This window comes from Mastigoproctus giganteus, chromosome 1 (genome assembly GCF_048544385.1).
Source record: "Mastigoproctus giganteus isolate SK-2022 chromosome 1, ASM4854438v1, whole genome shotgun sequence".
NCBI lineage: Eukaryota > Metazoa > Arthropoda > Arachnida > Uropygi > Thelyphonidae > Mastigoproctus > Mastigoproctus giganteus.
In genome coordinates this window covers 8973295-8998605 of record NC_143575.1, presented here as the reverse complement: position 1 = coordinate 8998605, position 25311 = coordinate 8973295, and the positions used below count along the sequence as shown (strand labels likewise).

The 25311-nt window shown below is 36.0% G+C and overlaps 1 protein-coding gene across 1 annotated transcript in view; it reads right to left on the bottom strand.

The window, feature by feature from the left end:
• The window catches only part of LOC150090537 (ATP-binding cassette sub-family C member 1-like), a 237859-nt gene extending 219307 nt beyond the window's left edge, over nt 1-18552 (bottom strand). The window contains 1 exon segment of the mRNA XM_090378370.1: nt 18317-18552. Coding sequence (XP_090234496.1) covers nt 18317-18552 — 236 coding nt within the window.
• Nucleotides 18553-25311: the final 6759 nt, after the last annotated feature.

Here is a 25311-nt window from a genome sequence, read left to right as displayed (position 1 = left end):
TATGAAGTGAAGAAGGCTCATAATTTTAAGTTTCATATAATTTTAATTTTGCATTATCTATGCAGATGGGTTGTTGTAATGAATAAGCACTGAGCTAGCTAAGGCTATGAAATATCAGTATAACATTTCTGTAAACTGAGTACATTCCATTGTCATGTGACTGTTTGAAGGCTGAAAATACTCAAGTTTCTATCTGGATAAGCTACATGACCCCCATCTGACACAGTATAATTTGGTCAAGTAAAAATACTACCAATGTTCCTCCCAGCCAGATGGAAATAAACACCAGACCTTTTCTACAGGATGTAGAGGGACAGCAGCTGTAATGCCCTCACAATGAGAAGGTCAGTTGAATAATTATCTAAGGGAAGAGGTAGATGCATAGGTTGTCTATTTCCTTTTCTCTTATTAATTATTTTTTTTAAATTCTTCCTATTATTATTTTATTTATTTATTTTTATTTTTTTATTTTTTTGGCTGGTGCAGCATAAGTCATAGGTTTCCTTGCACCATGTGGCCATTACAGCTCTTAATACTAATGTCTTTGACAGGGAATACAAATAATCATTTGCTTAACACTACAAAGAAGGGGATGAAACACATTAGTGCACCATTGAATATGAATGGCATAACTACCAATAATCCTGTTCAAATTACTAATAAACAGAATAAATATATTTTTCACCTAAATTCAAACATGAGGAAGATTTTTTAGATGGGGATATCAGAAGTACACTTAATTCTAACTGAACGTTAGAATTAGTATATTTCTAACTTCAAATTATTGTAGCTAAAAGTAAATAAGAGACATCGAGCTGATGGAATCTATTCAATTACAGTAAAACTCAATAAAACAGACTATATAGGGAGAAGGATGGTCCATTAAATCCCTGTCTTTAAATTTTTTTAAGCATGGTCTGCATTTGTTAAAAGAGAGACTTTTTTTTTTTTACAGGAAAGGAAAACACTTAGGAAGGGGTGGAAGAATATTTGCTAATGCTATTGAGGAAGTGTTAGGTGGGTCAGAAAAATAATAACTTTGGGGGATACTCAGAGTAAAAGATTAACAGTAGCTGCAGGCAGAGGTGAAAGTGATTCTTACATTGCCTCTATTCAGACATGCAGTAGCCTGAAAAGCAAGGTGTGGAAAGCATTACAAGGTCTTCTGGAGGTCTTGTGGGACAAGCAAATATATGTGCTGTGTTAGGATAACTAAACACAAAAACAGGTGAATGTATATTTGCTTGTATATTAATCTTAGGAGCAGAGTGCATAAATTTGAATTTGAAATCCTAGTTAGGTCATCAAATACATACATTGTAGCGTCATTGGAGATATGGTGTACACAAACATAAGGATGCAGAATTTGAATATGGTGAGTACAATGTGTACAGAAAAGACAAGAGGGGGAAATTTATGCTCTTAGTTAAGAAGCACTGCATGCAGTTGACAGGGATGGGACATATGAACTGGAAAAACAAAAATGAGAGTATGAGTGGTTATAGGCCAAATAAATGTGATGAGTATGATGAACTGTGCAGACAAATAGAGTGGGTCAGTAAATCATAATATCCTATAATGGCAGATTTTAACCTTCCAGAGAGTGACTAAAACTTTTGAGTTGATCACTCACAGTAGCAAGATTTTTCTGGATTTACTAGATGCATGTTAGAGAGGCAATGAGAGAAAATAATATTCAGTAGTTTGTCTTGGCCTGATTACCAGCAGTTACTCTTCATGCATTAAAAGCCTACAACAGTCAGCCAACCAAAAAAAGTTACTAAGCATTTTATGCAACTTAAGAGATAATGTTCAAGGCTTAAACTAAAATGGATGTCAGATGAACTGATGAGACTAGTAGCAGAGAAAAAAATACATATAATGCATATAAATTATCAAAAAAATCAAAAATCTACATTATGTATAAACTCACCAGCAATCAAGTCACTAAGATGATTAGGATAGCTAAAGCAATTTATAAAAGTTCTCTGGCAAAGAACGAATAGAAAATTAGCAAAGCCTTTTTACTTATGTTAGCACTAGAAGTGAAGGGATGAATAACACTGATCCACTACATATGAATGGTATAACTTTTAATGATCCTTCTTGCATGTTGACAAATTTAATAGATATTATGCATCTACACCTGCTTATGGCATTCCTATCATTAAAAAAATTCTTTACATTCACACAAGGAACTTTTTAATGATGGGAATGCCATAAGTATATCAAATTATAACACAGATCTAAATAATTAATCTATCTGATATATAACTGATCTAAAGCAGAGGTGAAAATGATTCTTGCACTGCTTCTATTGGAATGAGTAGCAGCCCAGAAAACCAGTTGCTGAGGGTCATGAAACAAGTAAATACATGGGCTGCGTTAGAGTAACTAAGAGTACAACAGGTGTATGTATACTTGCATGTACACCAATGCTAGGAGTATAGTAAACAAATTTGATGAATTTAAAGTGCTGGTTAAGACATCCAAGGCAGATATTGTTGGGATATCAGAGACTTGGTGCCACTCAGATATAAGGGATCCAGAATTGGAATTCGTCGAGTACATTGTGTACAGAAAGGATAGATAGGATAGGAAGGGAGGAGGGGTTATGCTGTTAGTTAAGAAACACATAAAATCTAAGGAAGTGCATCCAATTGAGGTTGGTGGAGAATGCAATGTTGAGTCAGTGTGGTATGACATAAGCAGTGGGAAAGGGAAAATGAGAGTAGGTATGTGTTAGAGGCCTAATGACTCTGATGAGTACAATGAACAATTACACAGAGAATCAGAGTGGGCCAGTAAATTAGAGTGTCTTATAATCAGGGATTTTAATTTCCCAGATATAGACTGGAACTTGTGGGTTGGTCATTCACACACAAGCAAAGGCTTTTGTGGATTAATTGAATGATTGTTTTCTACAGCAGCATGTTAGAGAGGGAACAAGAGGGAGCAACACTCTTGATCTGATTATCAGCAGTGATTATTCATGCATTAAGAATTTACAGATAAAGGAAACACTAGGTGGCAATGATTACAGTGTACTGATGTGGGATTTACCGAAAGATGTAACTAGCATCAGGGGTAAATGGAATGGTTTTTGCTTTCGTAAAGGAGACTACAGTGTTCTCAGGTATTTTTTAGGTTTTATACAGTGGGACAAACTGATGATGGGACAACAGCAAATTCTAAATGGGAAGCCTTCAAGGAAGTCATCTTGAAAGCTACTAAGCTTTTTGTTCCAACTAAGAAATACTGCTCTAGGTTCAGACCCAAATGGATGTCAGATGAAGTAATGAGACTCATGGCAGAGAAGAAAAATGTATGGGATGCACATAAATTGTCAGGTGACACACAAGCCTATGGTAGATACAAGCTAGTCTGTAATCAAGTCACAAAGGAGGTTAGGCAAGCGAAGGCAGATTATGAAAAATCTTTGGCAAAGGATGCAAAGAAAAACAACAAACATTTCTTTACTTATATAAACTCTAAAAGCAAAGGGATGAATCAGATTGGTCCACTTGATATCAATGGTTTGACTGTAGATGATCATTCTCAGATAGCTGCCAAAATAAATGAGTATTTTGCATCTACATTCACATATGAGGAGTTATTCAAGGAGGAGAGGGTCAGATGTTTATCAGATTCTAACAGGGATTTAAATGATTTAGTAATAACTGAAAGCAACATGGAGGAGAAATTGTTGAAGTTAAACATAAGAAAGACACCTGGGGTAGATGGGACCTATCCAGTTATATTAAAGGAGGTGGAAAAGGAAGTAATCAAACCCTTAGCCATAATTATGAGAGCATCCTTCAACTCAGGGGAAGTCCCCACAGACCGGACATGTGCAAATGTATCTGCAATTCACAAAAGAGGATCAAAGGGTGACACAATTAATTACAGACCTGTTAGTTTGACTTGTGTTCCAGGGAAAATAATGGAGTCACTGGTTAAAGAAGAATTCAAGGATCATTTAGACAAGACTGCAGAAATGATTCAGACACAACATGGGTTTGTCAAGGGGAAGTCTTGTATGACCAATCTGACTGGATACTATGATGTGGTTACAAAGGAACTGGATGCAAAAAATAATTTTGATAACATATACTTGGATTTCAGGAACGCCTTTGATACTCTTGCACATGAAAGACTACTGTACAAATTAGAGCAGCATGGCATTAAGGGCAAGTTGCTACAATGGATAAAAGAATGGTTGAGTGGGAGAAGACAGAGAGTAGTGTCAATGGGTACTGCTCTACTTGGACTAATGTTATTTGTGGTGTCCCTTAGGGTTGGTATTGGGCCCATTATTGTTTTGTATATTTAATAATGATATTGATCAAGGTATATCAAGCTAAATGTCAAAGTTGGCAGATGATACAAAGGTTGGCAGGGTTGTTAATAACAGTAATGACAGTATACTGCTGAAACAGGATCTGGCAAAGTTGGGTAGTTGGGCCGAGAAGTGGCAACTGAAGTTTAACATTGACAAATGCAAAGTACTGCATATGGGTAGCAGTAACCCCAGATGAATGTACCAACTATGTGGTGTTACACTCAGGGTAGTGGAGATTGTAAGAGACCTTGGGATAATCGTGCAGTCAGGTATGAAGTTTTCCGGACAGTGCAGACAGGCTGCCAGAGTAGATCATGGGGGGGGGGGTTGTCAATGATATACAGGAATTTTGCAAGCAGGGATAAGGAGGTGTGTATAAGGCAATGGTCAGGCCACACCTTGAGTACTGTGTACAGGTAGAATAGATGTGCAGAAGTTTGCCTTTAGCCAGCAGGCAGTTAATTGCTGGAACATTTGGAGTGACCAGATGGGTGAAATGGGAAGGTTTTTTTTTTTTTTTAAGCTTGCTTTCTTGCATCATATGCCTCCACTAATGCTAAGGTCTGGAAGCCTCATTTTAGGAAGGATGTAGAGTTGCTAGAACGAGTAGGGCAACAAAGAAGGGAAACTAGACTGGTGAAGGGAAAAAAGGGGTGCTCTTATGAAGAAAGGCTTAAATTCTGCAAATTGCAGCTTATGGAGACTAAGCACCTGTGAGGTAATCTGATTGAGGTGTATAAGGCCTTGAATGGTTTGAGCAGGCTTAATGCTGATGGAATTCTTCCTCTTGCTCAGATTATAAACCTGAGGAGACAGATTCAAATTGAGGAAAGATAGTTGTAGAATAGATGTGCGGAAGTTTGCCTTTAGCCAGCGGGTAGTTGATTGCTGGAACAAACTTCCATCTGTTGTTGTGGAAGTTGATAGCTTAAATAAATTCAAGGTAGAATTAGACATTTTGGAATGAATGGGTCAGTGAAATAGGAAGGGTTTGTTTTTTTTTTTTGGATGATGCTGTATAAGTTTGCTTCCTTGTACCATGTGCCTCTACTAATGTTAATGCAAATTTTGTGAAAACTGAGAGCAGAGTGGAAGAGAAATTGTTGAAGCTAAAGGTAAATAAGGCAACTTGGGTGGATGGGATTAGTATTAGTAGTAGCAAATGATGCAAGAAAGCAATCTTATACAGCATCAGAAAAAAAAAAAAAAAAAAGTAACACCTCTCATTTCACTTATTCATCCCTTCAATAGTTTATTTAGTTTTTGCTTGAATTTATTTATGCTCTCAACTTCCCCAACAGATGGATGTTTGTTCCAGCAATCAACCACTTGCTGGCTAAAGACAAAATCCATCAACCGTCCTTCCTCGATTTGAATTTATGTCCCCCTAATGTGTGTAGTCTGAGAAAGAGCAAGAATCCCATCAGCAAGCTTGCTCATTCCATTCAAAGCCTTAAACACCTGGCAGGTGGCTAGTCTCCAAATGCTGTAGTTTGCAGAATTGAAGCCTTTCTTTGTAAAAGCAACCCTCTGTTACATTTACCAATCTCGTTGTCCTTCTCATTCCAGCAGCTTTACATCTTCCTAAAATGAAGCCTCCAGACCTGTATGCAGTCCTCAAGGTGTGGCCTGACCATTTCCTTATACAAGTCAATAATTTCCTCCTTATCCTTGCTAGCAAAATTCCTTTATATCATTGACAAAACCCCATGAGCTACTCCTGCAGCCTGTCTGCACTGCTCAGAAAACTTCATATGTGACTGCACAATTACCCCCAGGTCTTTTTCATTCTCCACTACCCTGAGTGCAGTGCCACACAGTTGGTACATTTCTCTGGGGATACTGCTACCAATATGCAGTATTTTGCATTTGTCAATGTTAAACTTCAGTTTCCCCCTCTCAACCCATCTGCTCAACTTTTCTAGATCCTGTTGCAGTAGCATACTGTCATTAAAAACCCTGTCAACCCTTTTATTGTCTGCAAACTTGGACATTAAGCCTGATATACTTAATCAATATCATTGATAAATGTAGAAAACAATAATGCGCCCAACACCGAACTATGGGACTCCACTAATAACATTAGTCCATGAAGAGCATTGATTATCACTCTCAGTCTTCTCCCATCTCAGCCATCCCTGGGGAACTCCACTAATAACATTGGTCCAAGAAGAGCAGTGCCCATTGATAACCACTCTCTGTCTTCTTCCACTTAACCATCCCTTTATTCATAGCAGTAACTTGTCTTTAATGCCTCATTGCTCCAGTTTGTACACTAGTCTTACATTCAAAAATATCAAAAGCCTTTCTGAAATTCAAGTAAATTATGTCAAAATCATTTTTTGCATCCAGTTCCTTGGTCACAGCATCATAGTAACCTATTAGATTGGTTAAACAAGACTGCCCCTTCACAAATCCATGCTGTGACTGCAGTATAACTGCATGCCTGTCCAAATGTTCCTGCATTACTTGTTTAACCAGTGATTCCATTATTTTCCCTGGAACAGATGTTAAGCTAACAGGTCTGTAATTACTCATGTTGCTTTTTGATTCCCCTTTATGAATTGGGGATATATTCGCACTTCTCCAGTGCATAGGGAATCCCCCCCGGCCGAGGGTTAAGGATTTGCTTACCTCCTTTGCTGCCTCCCTTAATGGTGATAGATTTCATCTGCCCCAGGTGCCTTTTTTATGTCCATCTTCAACAATTTCTCCTCCACTTTCCTTTAGGTTATCACAATTAGTGTGTATGATGAGAGCAGCTTGCAACTTGAATGGGAAAGTAAATCTGAGTGCTTTGTTTTGGAATTCCATTTACCATTTACTGATTGGAAAAATCTGACTGGCAACTCAATACTTGGAGTAAATTTTTTGAATCAACTGGATGGCTGTTTTCTGTATCAACATAGCACAGAAAGTATAGGACAAGGGATAGGAATATTCTTGCTTTGGTCATTACTATTGACCAAATAATATCAAGAATATGATGAAGATACAGGAACCATTACCATAGATGTCCTAAAGTAGATAATTTTGCAACTGAGATTTTGATAATAAAGGGTAAGTTTCATCACGAAGGAAGATTACTGACCAAAAGGGTTCTTGGACTGAAATATGATGAAATATATTAGAAAAAATACAGCAACTGTGGGTTTACTTTTAAGACTTTCATCATTGAAGTCACCAGTGTTAATTCCATTAAGGAGGTATTACACGTATTACATCTTGTCGAAAGTTAAACCAATCCTTGCAAGATATGCACCATTGTGATTGTAATACAAACAGCTGGTGCACATATATCTAATTTAGAGAAAATGCATCATGTCTATATGCAGTAGTATATCTCATATTGTGAATGTCTTCACAATGAATTGCCTATTCAGTTATACTTCGAATAAGTAATGCTTCCTCAATAGAAAAGACAATTGTTACCTTTTCTCAGCAGATACCACCACCCAAACAGCCGTTTCAGGGCTATTTGGCCCTTCACCGGTGGGTGGGCAGGTACCAATCAGAGTAGGTGGATTAATTTACTGTGCATAGACATGATGCATTTGTATTAACTTATATGTCTGTAAATTTTTGTGCAGCCTGACACTTTTGCCCTGAATCTTTATTAAATAAAGAACTGGTAGTTAAACCTTACAGCTGCTAGCCTAACCTAAAATTCTGTAAGATGCAAGCTGGACATGCCATAGCAACCACAGCAATTGTGTTTATTGACAACCCACAGTTATGACCGATACCTGGTCAGAGTATGGTTGCAATACAGGTAGAGTATTTTTTTTAGAAAGCTCTCAGTGTATGCTATGCTCCAAGACTGAAGAAAAAAGTCTGCTGTTAGTAACAGTCTAAGTGAAAGCATCCCACAAAATGACGTAACACCTGTGTCAAGATAGTGTTATAAGGGTTTTGCAACTATCAGAAGCATCTCATTGGTGTCATAGTTAAGTGGTAATTGCCTGAGTAACAGAAGTTAGCTTTGTTGGATTTCCTCCTCATGCTCTGTGTTCAAAGCCTACTAAAAGGATGGTCTCATAGGAGAGGATATTAGACAGAATCAATCCTGACCCCAACATGTAGAACATCTGTGCCAAGACTGTGGTTGAATTTTCAGGTATCATCTCAATAAACAGGATGTTCAAGTAAAATTCTGGAGTCCCCTTTAAGTTACCCTCATGGGCTACATTATTTCTGATGCTGTTGTAACTCCAGAAGTTAGAAAAATAGGGGTGTAGTTGTCTCCCTAACCCAGATTTCTACAGAGATGCAAAATATTTCTGAATGAATGCTGAAATACTGATCTAAAATCTGTCGAGAGGAGAGCCTGCATTTTTATCTATGGTCAAAATCCCTTTCACCAATATACTTCTCTTTGAACTTCCTGATTGAAGTGGGAGAGCTTTTAAAAAGAACAGCATCCCCTCCCTTAAGTGTACAGTGTGGCTACATTTGTTACAGTATGCCATCATCTCAGCCACTCCATTTAGCCAGGTGTGTGTGTGTGTGTGTGTGTGTGTGTGTGTGTGTGTGTGTGTGTGTGTGGGAGAGAGTGAGTGAGTGAGGGGAAAAAAGACATATTTAAACTCATGTTACAGTACAAGTCTGCATCTATGCTTTTAAGTTGATCTATCCTATTAAGGATATTTTTATAACTAACATTATAACCATGAAATCAAACAAACAGTCTCAAGGCTTTGATGGACTGTTATTTCAAAAATGTGATAAAATGCTCTTACTTACTTCCGGTGAGCAGTATGAATATGATTCTGCAAATCCAGATAAAATTAGCTGACTGATAACTAATATAAAAATAATTAGTCTGATGACAGAAATTACCATTTCTTCAATGAAAGCCTGTCAAAAAATACAAGAAAAATCATTAAACTCAATCATTAAAGTTGTTTTTAAACTGTATGGAAAAAACTTCTAAATATAAATTTATACTGATTTTGTTCAGTTTAAGGCTCTATAGATATTTTACAATTAATTTTTGTGTTCATATTCATAACCTGATATTATAAAAGATATCTCTTAAAATATGCTTTCTGGATATGAAAAATAGAGTTTAAATAAATATTTATATGGGTAGCAGATAAAATTGTGTCCTTTTTTTCTGCAAATTATAAGCTTAGTATTTTTTTTTAATTTTATAAATAAATAAAAATAATGCCAAATGATATTCATTCATAAATAAGAATATTCATAAATGATATATTATCATTTATGAATAAGGTCAAAAAACAAGTACAATTCAAGAAAAAATAACATCTACAGAAATAAGATGAGCAATCTTACCATATTGTATGAATGAAGGACAGCTGAATATGCACGTAACATTGTTGATAATGACATAACAAACCAAAATGCAGACAAAGTCAATGAAGTCAGAATGCCTTTCCTTCTTGAATAAAGTGAAATATAGATTGCTAACAGCTAGGGAGAGGAGAGAAAGAGAGAGTAATTTAAAATAGCAATTTTCTCAGAATATTTCTGAAAATTTAAAAGTATTCCATATAAATTACTTTACATTAAAAAGAAAGAATAAAACACTAAAAAAATATTTTGTTCAAAATCATCCAAGTTTCTTGCGATGACCGACTAACTGGTTAAAATAAATTTATTAAAATAAAAATGATATATATTTATTAAAATAAAAATGATACATTAATATATATATAAGATAAAACAGAAATAAAATAAGATAAAAGCATTAAAATACATAGTAACTTACAAAGCGAAGTGCCTCTTCATCAGCCAAATATATTTTAACACTTTTATCTTATTGTATTTTAATGCTTTCATCTTATTTTATTTCTGTTTTATCTTATGTATATATAATTTTTTTTTAATAAATTTATTTTAACCAGTTAGTTGGTCATCGCAAGAATGTATGATATAATGCAACACGACGCACAAGGCCTGTTTTCTAATTTTGTTCAAAAATATATTCAAGTGTATAGTGAATTGGTTATACATGTTTATAAATACACTTAAATAATTTAAAGTGATGGAAAAATGCTTATTACAAATTCACAAAAATGCTCTTCATTACACAATTGAATTTGCGTTAAAATAAAATAAAAAATGCTTATACCTTTTTAAAATAAGTACAAATTTTGCATATATTGCCAACCAGTGAACTACACTCTAAAAATGATAGTGATGACAGATGTTCCATCATCTATACAATGAGCATAGAAGTATTTACTGCAGTGATAAGAATGGCAGAATAAGATACTCTAGTAAAATAAACTAGGAATGTCAGTCCTAATTTCAAATAAATTAATCAAAATGATTTAGTGAGTTCTTCACTGTATGGTTTCACAGATGCTATCATAAAAAAGAAACAAACAAGAAACAAGGCTATGATCCTTGTATCTTCAAGGCAGTTAATAAAAATGGTTTTAACAAGTTCATTCAATAACAAAAACAAATTTTGAATTTGTGATTAGTAATATAAACTTTTTTCAACATAAATCCATAAATCAGTGTGCATTAAACATTAATAATAGTGCAATGCACAATCAAACATTAAACAACAGGCTGTGTTTTTTTATGGTGTTATAATTCAATCTCACAACATGCATATTAGTGGTAATATACTCCACCCCAGAATCACAGTCAGTCTCTTATTAAACTTGATCGTGGAATCTAAGGGTTTGACACTGCCAGGTTACACAATACAAATTTTTATTCTTTTTCCTTTCCTGTTAAGCATATTGCTTGTTGATTTTACAATAGATCTTTTTTTTTTATAGAAAGGTCTATTTTTAAAATAGACCTTTCCATCTTCTTGGTCTTCCTCTGTTTTATTTGCCAATGGGTCTCCAGTTCTTTAATATTTTTGTCCATCTGTCATTTTCCATTCTCTCTATATGTTTTCTCATTCTTTTTATCTATTATATATCCACTCATTAAAACGTTGCATTTTACACTGTTACTTGACTTCTTAACTTTATCTCTTAACATTTTAATAGTTATTTTCCTTAATGTTTCGATTTCTATAGTTTCATTTTTTTTCTGTTGTATTTTTATTGTCCCAACTGCATATGTTACAAATTTTTAAATTAACAAATTTCTAATTATTAATGAAGTTAGACCCAATTTGCAAAAGTAATGCTATTTAAATAGATACATTAATTGAAGCTATACTCACAATTGATAAAAGCTGACAAAGTGAGGAAAAGAACCCAGCTAAGTATACTGTAGGGAGTTGAAAATCATTGTAGAGGCTCAATGCAGCATCAGTGGTAATCAATGTACAGAGAAAGGAATTTATGACCTGCAATATGCATATTTTATTGTTATAAATACTATAAAATAATTTATGAAAAAATATAATTTTTTCATTGTGTAAGAGAAAACAGACATTAACTAATCCTTTCAAAGCAGTTTTTGATATGCACAAGTGTGGTCTAAGGTTGACTAGACTATTTTATTTTTTCACAAGAAACACAAACAAACATACCACAATGACCATAGAATCACTATTTACAAAGCATTCTCCTTATATGCTGACATATTTATTTCATCCTCATGCAAGGCATGAAGATGAATATGAATGAATGTTAGAAAAATGCTGGTGATCATATAGTCAATTTGAAAAAAAAAAAAAAAAAAAGGCTATTTAATTAGGTTTTTCTGTCATGACTGGAGATACTATTGACCCTCCAGTGATGGTGACAAAGACTGGACTTGGGCTCTTTAGAAAATGATTACATTTATCAACAAGCTGATCTGAAACAGCCAATATTGGCTGTTTCAGATCAACTAGAAGGCCATTCTATTACTGCTTTTGAGTTTTTAATGAATAACTGATTCACTTACTGGATGATGATGTTATTCGATTAAAAGCAAAATCAGTTACTTTTAATTGACTACGATTAAAAGACCTAGGAACACTTATACAAATACACTTAAATGCATGCAAGGGGCATATGCCCCCCCCAATACACCCCTGGTTCATCTGTTTGGATATTTCTGTAATGCCAGATGCTCTTTCATTGTGCTTAGGCAAAAATCACCAGGGGACGGGACCACTTTGTTGCTTTGTAAGGGAGCTCATGATTTCTCCAGCCAAGAAAAAACTAATTCCATCAAAGCTGTGGTATACAATTTGCATTATCATGTGGCAAGATGATTTGCTTTGACAGTTCATAGATCTTTTCTTGCAAATTGCTTGATGCACATCATTGAGTAGAAGATTATTATAATACTGTGCATTAAATGTTGCACCACATGGCAGAAAATCAAGGTAGATTACTCATTCTGCATCTTGAATTTTTTTTGCTAGCCTGAAAGTTTTCTGGGTCCCACTGTACACTCTGGACAATCTCGTGATTTGACTTGTTGTTGTTATTTGGTTTTTAGGAGCATTAGCAACTAAGGCCATATTGCTCCGGGAATATGCGGTGGTCATTCGCTGACCTTTCCGCATCCTCCGTATTTGGTGGTGATGGGCTCGAACCCCGGTCTAATCAAGAAGCGTGTGCTACGCACTACTGCTCCTTCCCACCTGGCTACGGAGGCGCCTCGTGATTTGACTGAGGAGGGTGGTGTGCAGATTAATGTCTCATGAAAAGTAAGTATTGACTGCAGGAATATATCTACCTCCAATTCAATTGATGCAAATATTCTGTGGACAGAGTAACATGCTGCATGCTCTGGTTGAACATTTGTATCTTTGGTATCTATGGTGCATGTACCTTTTTGAAAAGAAAGTGGTCATTGGCAATTGTTTCCATTTCAGTTTGGAATTACTGTAATATCATGCACTACAGCAAACTTGTTTTCCAAAATCATTCCTTTAAAAAACAAAATATTAATGCTGGTAGTTGCTTCATGGACTTCTGAAAATTTTAGACAAAAATGCCTTGAGCTCAGAAATCATACCAACAGAATATTCTTTCAGCCACTGGCTAAACACAAATGTTTTTAATAAAATAAAGCATTTAATAAATTATACAAATGCCAAGAATGGAAAATATGAACAAAAAATAAAATAAAAACCAATGAAGAAGTGATAAAAATATAAATAGCTAAAAGTGACAAGGTGCACAAAAATAAAGGGGTATCTTTCAATGTAGAGGGCCTCTTTCTGAACTCCAAAGCATATTAAGTGATATTAATTTAATTCAGATGCTAAAGATACTAACTTAAATGAACTTAAATCTGTCTTTCCTTACATGAAGATATTAGCATATCATCATGTGAGGAATAACACAAGTCATCACAATGTAACATTGTGACAAGATTGTGCACAATAAAAAGGAAGGAGAAAGGAAAGAAGAAAATGAAGGAGGGAAAAGAGAAGGGAGGAGAAAGAAAGACAGAAATTAAAAAAATCAAAATGATATATAACAAGAGAATTAAAAGCATGCCAACACGCATCACATTGCAAAATAGTACAGTGAGAAAGACAGAATCCCAACGGAAGTACACTGCTGGGAAATTAGAATGAATTACTATATTTGTAATTAAATAACTTCAGTTTAACTTTTGCTCCATTAACCACCTGGAATGCAAATTGTGTGCACTTCTGCCTGTCAGTTAATAACACTAACTATACTTACCAATTTGGTGATACTCAAAAGACTCCATGGAACAATGAAAGGAGAGTTCAATGATACCAAGTAAAATTCCACAGGTACAAAGAGGATGAGAATGGCAAGTGGCACCCAAACTAATACAGTGTCTTGAAAACATGAAGTAAAATCAGGTGTAGTTGTATTCCAAGTAAGATCAAGATCCTAGAAGAAAGAATACGATTGCATTATTGAACAATGAAATAATTTATCATGTAAGAGCTATTACAGCACTAAGCCTGTTGATCAATTTTTATTTTCTGCTTAAGAGTGTTAATAGCATAAATAGGAATGGAGAAGGGAGGGGTGGGGTAGAATACTTCTGCCCATCTATATCTGCATCACTGATAGTGCTTAATGTATAAATGGCATTGCTGCCAACTTTTGACTTTCAACAAGCTGGAGATCAAGCAATTGCAAATAGGAAGAAAACAAAGAACTTTGTGTTTTGACCAAAAAAAGCAGGAGTTCATCACAAAAAAACAGATGTTTTTGGATAAAGGAGGTTCTTGTAAAGCCCAGCTTACATTAGAAATTAATTTCACCGAAAAAAAAAAAATACACATTTTATATAAAAATACACATGCAGAAATGTTTACTAGTACAGTATACCTTAAAGCATTAGCATACTTAAGCTTTTTCTGTCTGTGGATTTCTGTTTGAATTATCTGCTGGACAAATGATTATGACTGCTTCATGAAAAACAATATTGCAGACTTTGCACCTCTTCAGAAATGTTCAATCAAAGTTTTGTTTATAAATATGGCATTGCTGTTCAGATTTTTTTTTTTTTTTTAGCTGGTTAAATATTCTATTCTGCACTGCTATGAGGAATTATTAAAATTCCAAGAATGGCTTGAGATAATCTGTTATATTTCATACTTCTTTGTGCACTTGTTAGTTCCCAAACTGTATATCATTCTTCTTTCATAATAATGTCTGGTGTTCTCACACTGAAACTACCAGAACTGATGCTGCAAACATCTTTAATGGTACCAAGAAGTACCGGAAACTTGTCCACAAAAAAATGAACTAGCTGCCAATAGATCAAATGTATACAAACTTAACATTTATAAAAACAAAAATTTCAGTGAGAACTTGTACACTACATATTCACATGTAGCAATAAAGTACTTCCTCACTGAATAAAAGGATAAAATATTCTCCTGTTTCAAACTCTCTACAACCTTGAAAGAAGAAATGCCTATGACTTAGTCAGAATCATTCTTCTGGTTTAATCTGCTATGGTAATTTACTTCCAAAATGGAAGTGGAAGTTTTTAAAACCGTTGGTATAATAAATTTGCAGATAACATTCTTCAACATATCTGGGAGTAATGATCAGTACACAGATGTGAGGTATATTGGATTGAAGATTCATGTTTGGATTTTCAAATGCTGGCACACCAACTGGCATCTCTCATATTGTGGAGTTATACTTGACAATTGGGTTGGCATGATTGCAATACCAGGGTACCTACTCGCCTGCCAACAATAGGCCAACAAGCCTTGAAATGGTGGCGTCTGAGTGGTGGTATCCCCCACGAATAAGCAACAATAGTATTTTCCATTGGTGAAGCGTTAAATATTTGAGGTAGTACAATACATGGTGACTCGATGTGAAAGTAGTCACATATGATATACACTTAAATCAATGTCATTTACACTACTTTAGTTTTTTACTGCTATGGAAAATATGGCTATATATCACCGATATTCTTATAGTTCAAAGAAACAAGAAATGCTTCGTTCAGCCAGAGAGAGGAACATTGAATAGTCTTTCTGCATAAGTGAGGATAACATGCTTAGAATTACAGCTTGCTTGGGATGTCTAGGATTGCTTTCACAAGAAGTTGCCATTCAGAAGGAAGTTCTATTTTTGGGGGATTTCATTCATTTCTATGAAAGGCATACTTGTATCCTTATGCATATTCGAAAATGTCTGATTACATCTTGTTTCCCACTGCTAGAAATGGAAAAAAAAAAAAAATCCCATCTACATGCAGTACATAAGGCAATGCTACCTTCTTCAGATTTTACAATATGTAGAAAATCTTGCATATACACCGATGAGCCAAAACATTATGACCACCTACCTAACATAATGTTGATCCTCCATGTGCAGCCAAAACAGCTCGTATCCAGTGAGGCATGGATGCTACAAGATTTCTAAATGTCTTGTGGTATCTGGTACCAACACGTAACCAGCAGATCCTTTAACTCCTGTAAGGTCTGTGGTTGAGATACCACAGATCGGAGTTGCTATTCCAACACAAACCACAGATGCTCGATGGGATTGATGTCTGAGAAATTAGAAGGCCAAGGCAATACTTGGAAGTCTTCCTCATGTTCCACGAACCAGTCTCGAACAATCTGGGTGGTGTGGCATGGCGAATTATCCTGCTGAAAGAGGGCACCACCAGAGGGGAAGACCGTTGCCATGAAAGGATGAACCCCTGGTCAACAATTATGTTTAGGTATGTGGTAGACGTCAGAGTGCCTGGTACATGGATGACTGCACCCAGATATCCCAGCAGAACACCCGAAGCATGACACTGCCACCACCAGCTTGTTTTCGTCCCACATTGCATCCAGGTGCCATCGCTTCCCCAGGTAAATGATGTACACATACCCGGCCATCCACATGGTGCAACAGGAAATGTGATTCATCGGACTAGACTACCTTCTTCCATTCACTCAAGGTCCAGTTTCAATGCTCGAGTGCCCATTGTAGGTGCTGTCGCCAATGAACTGTGGTTAGCAAGGGCATTCGGAGCGGACTGTGGCTACGCAGCCACATCTTCAGCAAGGTTCGATATACTGTGTGTTGTGACACATTACTCCTGTCATGAGCATTCCAATTACCAGTGAGTTGTGCCACAGGTCACCCTTCTGTTGCCATGTACCATCCGGGAAGCCTTCACTCACCTCGAACATTGATGAGCCATGGTCGTCCAACACCTCACCGGCGGTTCATGGGTTTTCGCTCCTCGGACCACTTTCTGTAGGTACTAACCACGGCTGACCGTGACCACCCCAGCAGCCATGCCATTTCGGATATGCTCTGACCCAGTCATCTGGCCATTACAATGTGGCTTTTGTCAAACTCACTTAAGTCCCAAGTTGTTCAGTTAACTGTTCTAAATCTTCTGTTGAAAGCACTGCACCATGACTCTCAAGAAGCTCATTTATATCACCAACTTCTACATCATCTAGTCCTATTTCCTTTGCTATCTCTGTTATTGACACAAGGGTAGTGTCATGCTCTTGCAAATTCAGTCAGGCCAAAGCTTACACTATACGCCATTCATACATGATTTTGACACTTCACTTCATGCCACTGAAATGTTGGAGATTCCTTTCATGATGTCGCATGACTTCCAGTAGTCTCTCAACATCACATTATCGGACACTTGAATAGCCTCAGAAATTCCCTTGAGTGTTGTCTGTAAGTAATAAGCCTTGAAGGTGGATATTGCTCCTTGATTAATGGTTGTAAAAGTGAGGTTGCATTTGGTGGAAGGAAGACAATCTTGATCTCTAGGCCATTAGGATTCAAATCACTCAAATCTGGAGGGTGACCAGAGGCAATGTCCAGCAGCAGCAAAACCTTGTGAGAATATCTAGTTTTCGTACAGAACTCCTTTACCTCCGGGCAAAAATATGACGCGTACCAGTCACTAAAAACTGTCTGTGTAACCTAGGCCTTTTTGTTGGAACCCCAGAAGGCAGGAAGATGTGTTTTCATGATTCCCTTCATAGCACGTGGTGTTTCTGAATGGTAAACTAACATAGGTTTTAATCTGAAAGTTCCTGAAGCATTGCCATCCAACAACAAAGTCAAATGGTCCTTGGCTGCCTTGAACCCAGGGGCAGAATGTTCTTCACAAGCAATGAAGGTATAGTTGGCAGCTTTTCCAGTAGAGGCCCATTTCGTCTACATTAAAAACTAAGTCTAGGGTAAGCTTTTCTTCATTGAAGAGTTTTTGAAAATAAATTGGAAATTCATTTACAGCTGTAATATCAGCACTAGCTGCTTCTCTTGACATTTTAACATTATAGATTTTTTTTCTGTTTTTGAATCTAAAAAACCATTCTCTACTAGCAGTAAAATCATTAGAACCATCCTTTTCACAGCTTAACCCCCAGGAGCTCACATCTGGTGAGTATGGGCTTGGCACTCCCAGGGTCCTGAGCTGATTATATCATCATTCTTCTCTTTCTTGATTATTCCCATCTACTTCTGACTCTGATACTCTCTCTCTCTCAGGGTAAATTGGAAATTTTTTTTTTGGCTGGTGCAGCATAAGTCTCAGGTTTCCTTGCATTATGTGGCTAGTAATAATAATAATAATAACAACTCATCAAACAAAGATTTTGCTTTATACCTGATAAGTGATTCTGTTAGAGGAAGATAACAGTGGGTCATGTCAATCCACAGGACAAGCAGCTTTTCCATTTTTTCAACTGTTTTATTCTGGGAATAGGTGTAGTAAGAGGGTCCCGCACCAATATTGACCACTGATTGGGAAGATTGCTTTGTGGTCTCAGCATTTTTCATTATAGTTGTTGGTGCTAAATTGAAGGCATGACACACGTCCGACCGAGTTTCACCTTTCTCCATTCGCTGAATAACTCCATTTTTTCTTTGACTGTCAATGATTTACGTTGTTTTTTAGTCTCTTGTCCAGATGCACTTGATTACACACGTTTTGGGGCATGGCAGTAGTTATACAGTATCTGTATTCAAAAATATGTATTAATAAAAAGAAGACTACAAGATGGACCACAAACATAAACACCTAGAAAAATTGAGAGCAACTAGAAGGAAAAAAGAAGGCACTTGTTAAAGGGACTGGAGAGTAGGATTGGGAGTAGAATCAATCAGACTTAACCTTTCGGCATCCTGTACTCTAAACACCAGTGCATGTTTGTTAGTTCACTTGCAGTTCTTAGTCCATGGTTAATGTAATTTGCTTTTTCTTGTCACATTTTATATTCTTTTTTTTGTTTAATTATTTAAATTTTAGGCCATAGTTTATCATTCAGTAATATAGTTTTATTACGATTTAAGTTTTATTACAATGTTGGGACCATGTGTGTCTAGGAAGTCAAGCAGAGTCACGACTCATCACCCCTCCAATTGTAATCTATGAGAGGTGCAAGAGTGAAGCAGGCACAAATTTAAGCAGTGTAAACCAAGTCCTACCTGTATCTCAGCTTCTGAATCAAATACAGATTATTCCAGGATTCTGAGGAACTGTGAGGAATCAGTAGTGAAACTACCATAATTCAAGGTCGAATACTGCAAGGAGGACAGGGTCACAGTCTGACAGCTGGTTTGGTATGGTTGTTAAAAATAATGTGGGGGCCATTCAGAAATCTGGCAGGAGAGAAGGAACCCAGAATTTTTAGTTTAACCTCTGAAAGGCAGTTTCCTTTATCCTACTAGAAACATTTGGAATAAAAGTTGTACATACTTTTATAATTTTTTAAAATTATTCCTTAAGTAATGAGTTTTTGTTTCTGTAATGGTTAAATATTTGTACATTTCTTTATAAGCTGAACTAGCAGTACTATAGTGTTAAAAAAAAGCATAGATATATAAAAAAAAAATAAAAAAAAAGAGTAGAGAGAGCACCACATGTAAAAGTAAAAAAAATAGCAATAACTCAAATGCCAAGGTCATCATGATCATCATCAGCCATTTTCAATCCACTGCAGGATGAAGGCCTCTCCAGCAACTTTCCAGTTCCTTCTGTTTTGTGCAATGGCCATCCATTTACTACCCACAAACTCATGAATTTCATCTGTCCATCTTCATCATTGTCTTCCAGGTTTTCTTCTAGCTCCTCTTGGATACCATTCTGTTATTTTCTTAGTCCATCTGTCATCATGTCTTCGAGCTATGTGTCCTTCCCAAGACCATTTTAGTTTTTTAGTTTTGATAAGAACGTCCTTTCCTTGAGTTTGCTGCCTAATCCATGTGTTTCTCTTCTTATCTAACAATCTGATTCCCAATATAATTTGTTCCATTATTTGTAGTGTCATTCTCAGCTTCTCTTCCATTCTTTTGGTGAGTGCCCAAGTTTCACTTCCATAAGTCATGGTGGGGAGTATACATTGGTTCATTATTTTATGTTTCAGACAAATTGGGATATTGCTCTTCAGTATGTGACTATATTTCTTGAATGCTATCCATCCAAAATTTATTTTTCTCTTGACTTCCATCCATTTATCATTATTACAGCCAATGACTTGTCCCAGATAAGTATATGAAGCTAAGGTAAAGAAAGCCTGCACGAGAAGCACACAAAAGTTCACTGAAATTTACCGGTAAAAGTACTTTGCCATAATGGCAATTGTATTGTTGCTGCCTCGGAAAACAGACGGTGGGTGTTATTGGTCTGGAGTAGAAGTTGAATCCCATGGGAGCTTGAAACCCTCCTGAAGTGGAGGGAGGATAACCTAACCTTTTTTCTTTAGAATCACTAATTGAATTAACTAATTGAATCAAGAACAGAGTTATATTGGAAGTTCTGGTGTCGTAAAAAATGTTCGTAACAAATGGCAGAAGTTTGCCATGCTTCTCGTGTTAGCTTCCTTTGCCTTTTTTTTTTTTTTTCTTAATAAACAATTTATCCACTAGTCCACCAGTGATTCTAAAGAAAAAGGTCAGGTTACCCCCTCCACTTTGGGAGGGTTTCAATCTCCCATGGGATTCAATTTCTACTCCTGACTGATATCACCCACCGTCTGTATACCGAGCAACAATACAAATGCCATTACGGCAAAGTACTTTTACCGGTAAATTTCATCCAACTTTTGCATGCTTCTCGTGCAAGCTTTCTTTACCTTCGCCGTATATGACTCCACCTTTTCAATTACTGCTTCTTCAATCATTATATCCCTTTCTGTGGCATATACTTGTTCATCATTACTTTTGTTTTAGCCATATTATTTTTAGTCCAAAATCCTTAACTCTGCATAACGGACTAAGATTTTTCAGTACAGAGTGGAAGTTTTGAGAAGGAAGATATAGATTAGAAAGTTTTGCTTTAGCCAGTGAGTTGAATAAGTTGCCCTAAATGTATATAGTAGTTTAGGAGTTGGCAGTTAATTGATTTCTCCATTATTTTAGAAAGAGTAGCAGTGCAATGGATGGCCAATGTCAAAAAATTAAATGACCAGCTTGTATGAGTATCTACAAGAGGAGAGGGAACACATATCACATATGGATTGAATTTTTTTTTTTTTTACATCTTGCTTTCTACAACAAATTCCTGCTCAGTATGTAAGTATGCATTGTATTTTATCATAATTGCCTATGGGAGATGAGGAACATACTGACACTGAATTAATTTTTTTTTGTATATGGGCTGCAAAAGCTAAGTTTCCTTGCTCCTTAAACCAATATTAATACCAATAATTTAATTAATTAAACCAATATTACAAAGTATAACTATATTATAATTTATTTAATGTTTTATTGAAATAATTTAGTTATTAAATAATAATTTATAACAATAATGATTTAATAAATAATTAAATTATAATAATAATTACACCAGGGGATCACATCTGGTGAGTATGGGCTTGGCACACCCAGGGTCCTGAGCTGGATATCATCATTCTGCTCTTTCTTGGTGATTCCTTTCTACTTCTCTCTCTCTCAGGGTAACTCAGGTAAGTAATTTTTTTTGGCATAAGCCTCAGGCTTCCTTGCACCATATAGCTAATAATAATAATAATAATTGATGAAAATCAATGGCACCTTTCTGATATTTTACTGTAGGTGCCAAAAATCCAAGAAAAGTATTATTATTATTATTATTTTATTTTATTTTTTTTTCATCTGTGAATGGTTGCAAAGTATCTTAGATAGGTCTCAGCAAAATTTGAGACTCCCCAAGATTTTTTTTTGGGTGTTTTCCGATCTGATCTGAAAAATTGGAACTAAAATAACAAGATGGTTGAAAACAGTGGAGAGAAATCATTCATGTGTTGTGCACACAAATATCATTGAACAAGCGGGTTTTAATAATTTTGTTTCATATATATATTTAAATTTTTATTTATTGAAATACACGTTTTAATCCCAAAATTAGAATATAAAATAAATACAGTATATAATTCCTTAAGTAATCTAATAGTACTATATAGTGCAGCGTCCCAAATTCTGACATTCGTAACGCATCAGCTCCGACCAGTAACTGAACCTGTGATTTTATTCAGAGCTGATAGGTCATTTAGTTTGCCCATACCAATTGTAGCCTTTTTTATCAGCATCTGGTGATAAATGACAGCTGAATGATGGTTAAAATATTATTTTTCAGTCGTGTGATAAAATAAGATGAAGATTCAAGCACCGTGCAGAAATCTGGTGTAGAAAACAACAAAAATAGGGACTTAGAAAGTATTTATTTACAAAGAAAGAAAAATAATAAAATGCAAAATGATATATTTTTAATTATACCAGTTTATATTTAATTTAATTTATTTACCTAATGGCAACTTTTGTCACCTCGATTAGCATATCAAGGAAAGTTTATAATTTAGTGCTTTTTTTGTTGTTATTTTATAAGTGATTATTTTCCGCACAAGAATCTTAGGATTGAAGGGTAAGCGTTTCTAATACATTAACTAATAATATAATTTAAAACCGGAAAAGGTTAAATTTAGTGTCATGACAGGGCAATCAAATGCAACGAATTCTGAAGTACGCAAACAGAACGGTAAAGAATCATAAGCGAAGGAAGGAGACAACATTATTAGAATATATAAAATTAATTTATTTTAGATTTATACTTTCTTTCTTTCTTAATTAAATATACGTATTTTTATTTTGTATATTTTCTTTTTTTCTTTTTTTTTTTTTGTAAAATTAATACCGGCTGAACTCCAGACATGAGGTCACCGCGTTGCAGGCGCGGCCGAAATCGGGACGGATTCAAGCAAAAGAAGGATGTTTTTTTTGACGGACTTTCAATTTTGGCTAGTTAGTTTACACCACTAATTCGGGAAGCCACCCCTCAAAGTGGTACACATGTTCTGGAGTATAACCCAATACTTTTTTTTTTTTTTTTAAGTCCTTGTCTTTATTGCTTTAAATACCAATTTTTTAAATATGCGCTGTATTTTATCATAGGATGAAAAAATATAATACAGTACTGTACAGTATTTGCTAGCCATTATTCATCCGTTGGGATTGTAACCATTCATTTATTAACACCACATAATAATAATAATTTTCTGTTTATACTCCGGAACGACCACACGTCAGAGAAGTTCATAAGGAAGAATGAATACAAGAAACAGCACCGTATTCAGCAGTCAGTCACGGACTTGAATCCCGGTCACTCAAGGCACGTGTACTTATGCACCCACGCAATTGACCACTCAGCTACGGCGGTTAGGTGGGTCGGAAAACTGCTAACTTGGGGGGATACAAGGACTAATAGATTAACAGTAGCCACTGGCAGAGGTGAAAGTGATTCTTGCACTGCTTCTATTGGAATGAGCAGCAGCCGGGAAAACAAGACGCAGGGTATTTCAGAGACTGCCGGGAGTCATTGCGGTACAAGTAAACACATGGGTTGTGTTAGGGAAGCTAAGAATAGGAACAGGTGCATGTATACTTGCGTGTACACCAATGCTAGGAGTTTGGTATATAAATTTGATGAATTCGAGGTATTGCTCAAAACATCAAAGGCAGATATAAGGAATGCAGAACTGGAATTTGGGGAGTACAATGTGTACAGAAAGGATAGACAGCGTAGAAAGGGAGAAGGGGTTATGCTATTAGTTAAGAAACACATAAAATCCAAGGAAGTGAAGCCAGTCGACATCGCTGGACAGTACAGTGTCTAGTCAGTTTGGTGTGACATAAGCATTGGGAGATCAAATTTGAGAGTAGGAGTGTGTTATAGGCCTAATGACTCTGATGAGTATAATAAGAAACTGTACAGAGAAAAAAGAGTGGGCCAGTAAATCAGAGAGTCTTATAATGGGGGATTTTAAATTCCCAGATATTGACTGCAATTTGTGGTTGGTCACTCACACTAGCAAGGCTTTCGTGGATTTATTGGATGATTGTTTTCTACATCAGCATGTTTGGGAGGCAACTAAAGGAAGTAATACTCTTGAACTGATTATCAGTAGTGAACCTTCATGCATTAAGAATCTGCAGATAAAGGAACCACTAGATGGCAATGATCACAATGTGCTGAAGTGGGATTTACTCAAAGATGTAACTGCTGCCATCAAGGGTAAAGAGAAGGGTTTTTGCTTTCTTAAAGGCGACTACGATCGTCTGAGACAGTATTTAAATTCTATACAGTGGGACCAATTGATGATGTTACCAACAGCAAATTCAAAATGAGGAGCATTCAAAGAACTTATCTTGGAAGCTACTAGGCTTTACATATCAACTAAGAAATAGTGTTAAAGGCTTAGGCCTAAATAGATGTCAGATGAACTAATGAGACATGTGGCAGAAAAGAAAAATGCAGGAGGTACATATAAATTAATGGGTTACATGGAAGCCTATGATAGATAAAAGCTGGTTCTGTAACCAAGTCACAAAGGAGGATAGGCAGGCAAAGGCAGGTTATGAGAAATCCTTGGCTAAGGATGCAGATAAAAACAGAAAAGAGTTCTTTACCTATGTAAACTCTAGAAGGAAAGGGATGAATCAAATTGGTCCACTGCATTTTGATGGTTCAACAGTTGAGTATCCTACTCAGGTGGCTAACAAACTAAACGAGTATTTTGCATCTACATTCAGACGTCAGGAGTTAAGGGGAAGGGGAATGCCACAGGTGAAGTAAACTCTGGCAGTGAGCTAGATAATTTTGCAATAACTGAGAGGAAAGTGGAGGAGAAATTGTTGAGGATAAACATAAAAAAGACACCGGGGGTGGATGGGATCTATCCAGTTATATTAAAGGAGGCAGCAAAGGAAGTAAGCAAACCCTTAGCCATAATTATGAGAGCTTCTTTGGACTCAGGGGAGGTACCCATAGACTGGAGATGTGCAAATGTGATCGCAATTCACAAAGGAGGATCAAAGGCTGGCATAAGTAATTATAGACCTGTGAGCTTAACTTCTGTTCCAGGAAAATTAATGGAGACACTAGTTAAAGAAGCACTGCAGGATCATCTAGACAAGACTTCAGTTATAGCTCGGACACAGCATGGTTTGTTTTGTTAAGGGAAAGTCTTGCCTGACCAATTTGATTGCATACTGTGACGCAGTCACAAAAGAACTGGATGCAGGGAATAACTTTGATATTATATATTTGGATCTTATAAAGTCTTTTGATACTGTTGCACGTGGAAGACTGCTGCACAAATTGGAGCAGTGTGGCATTGGAAGCAAATT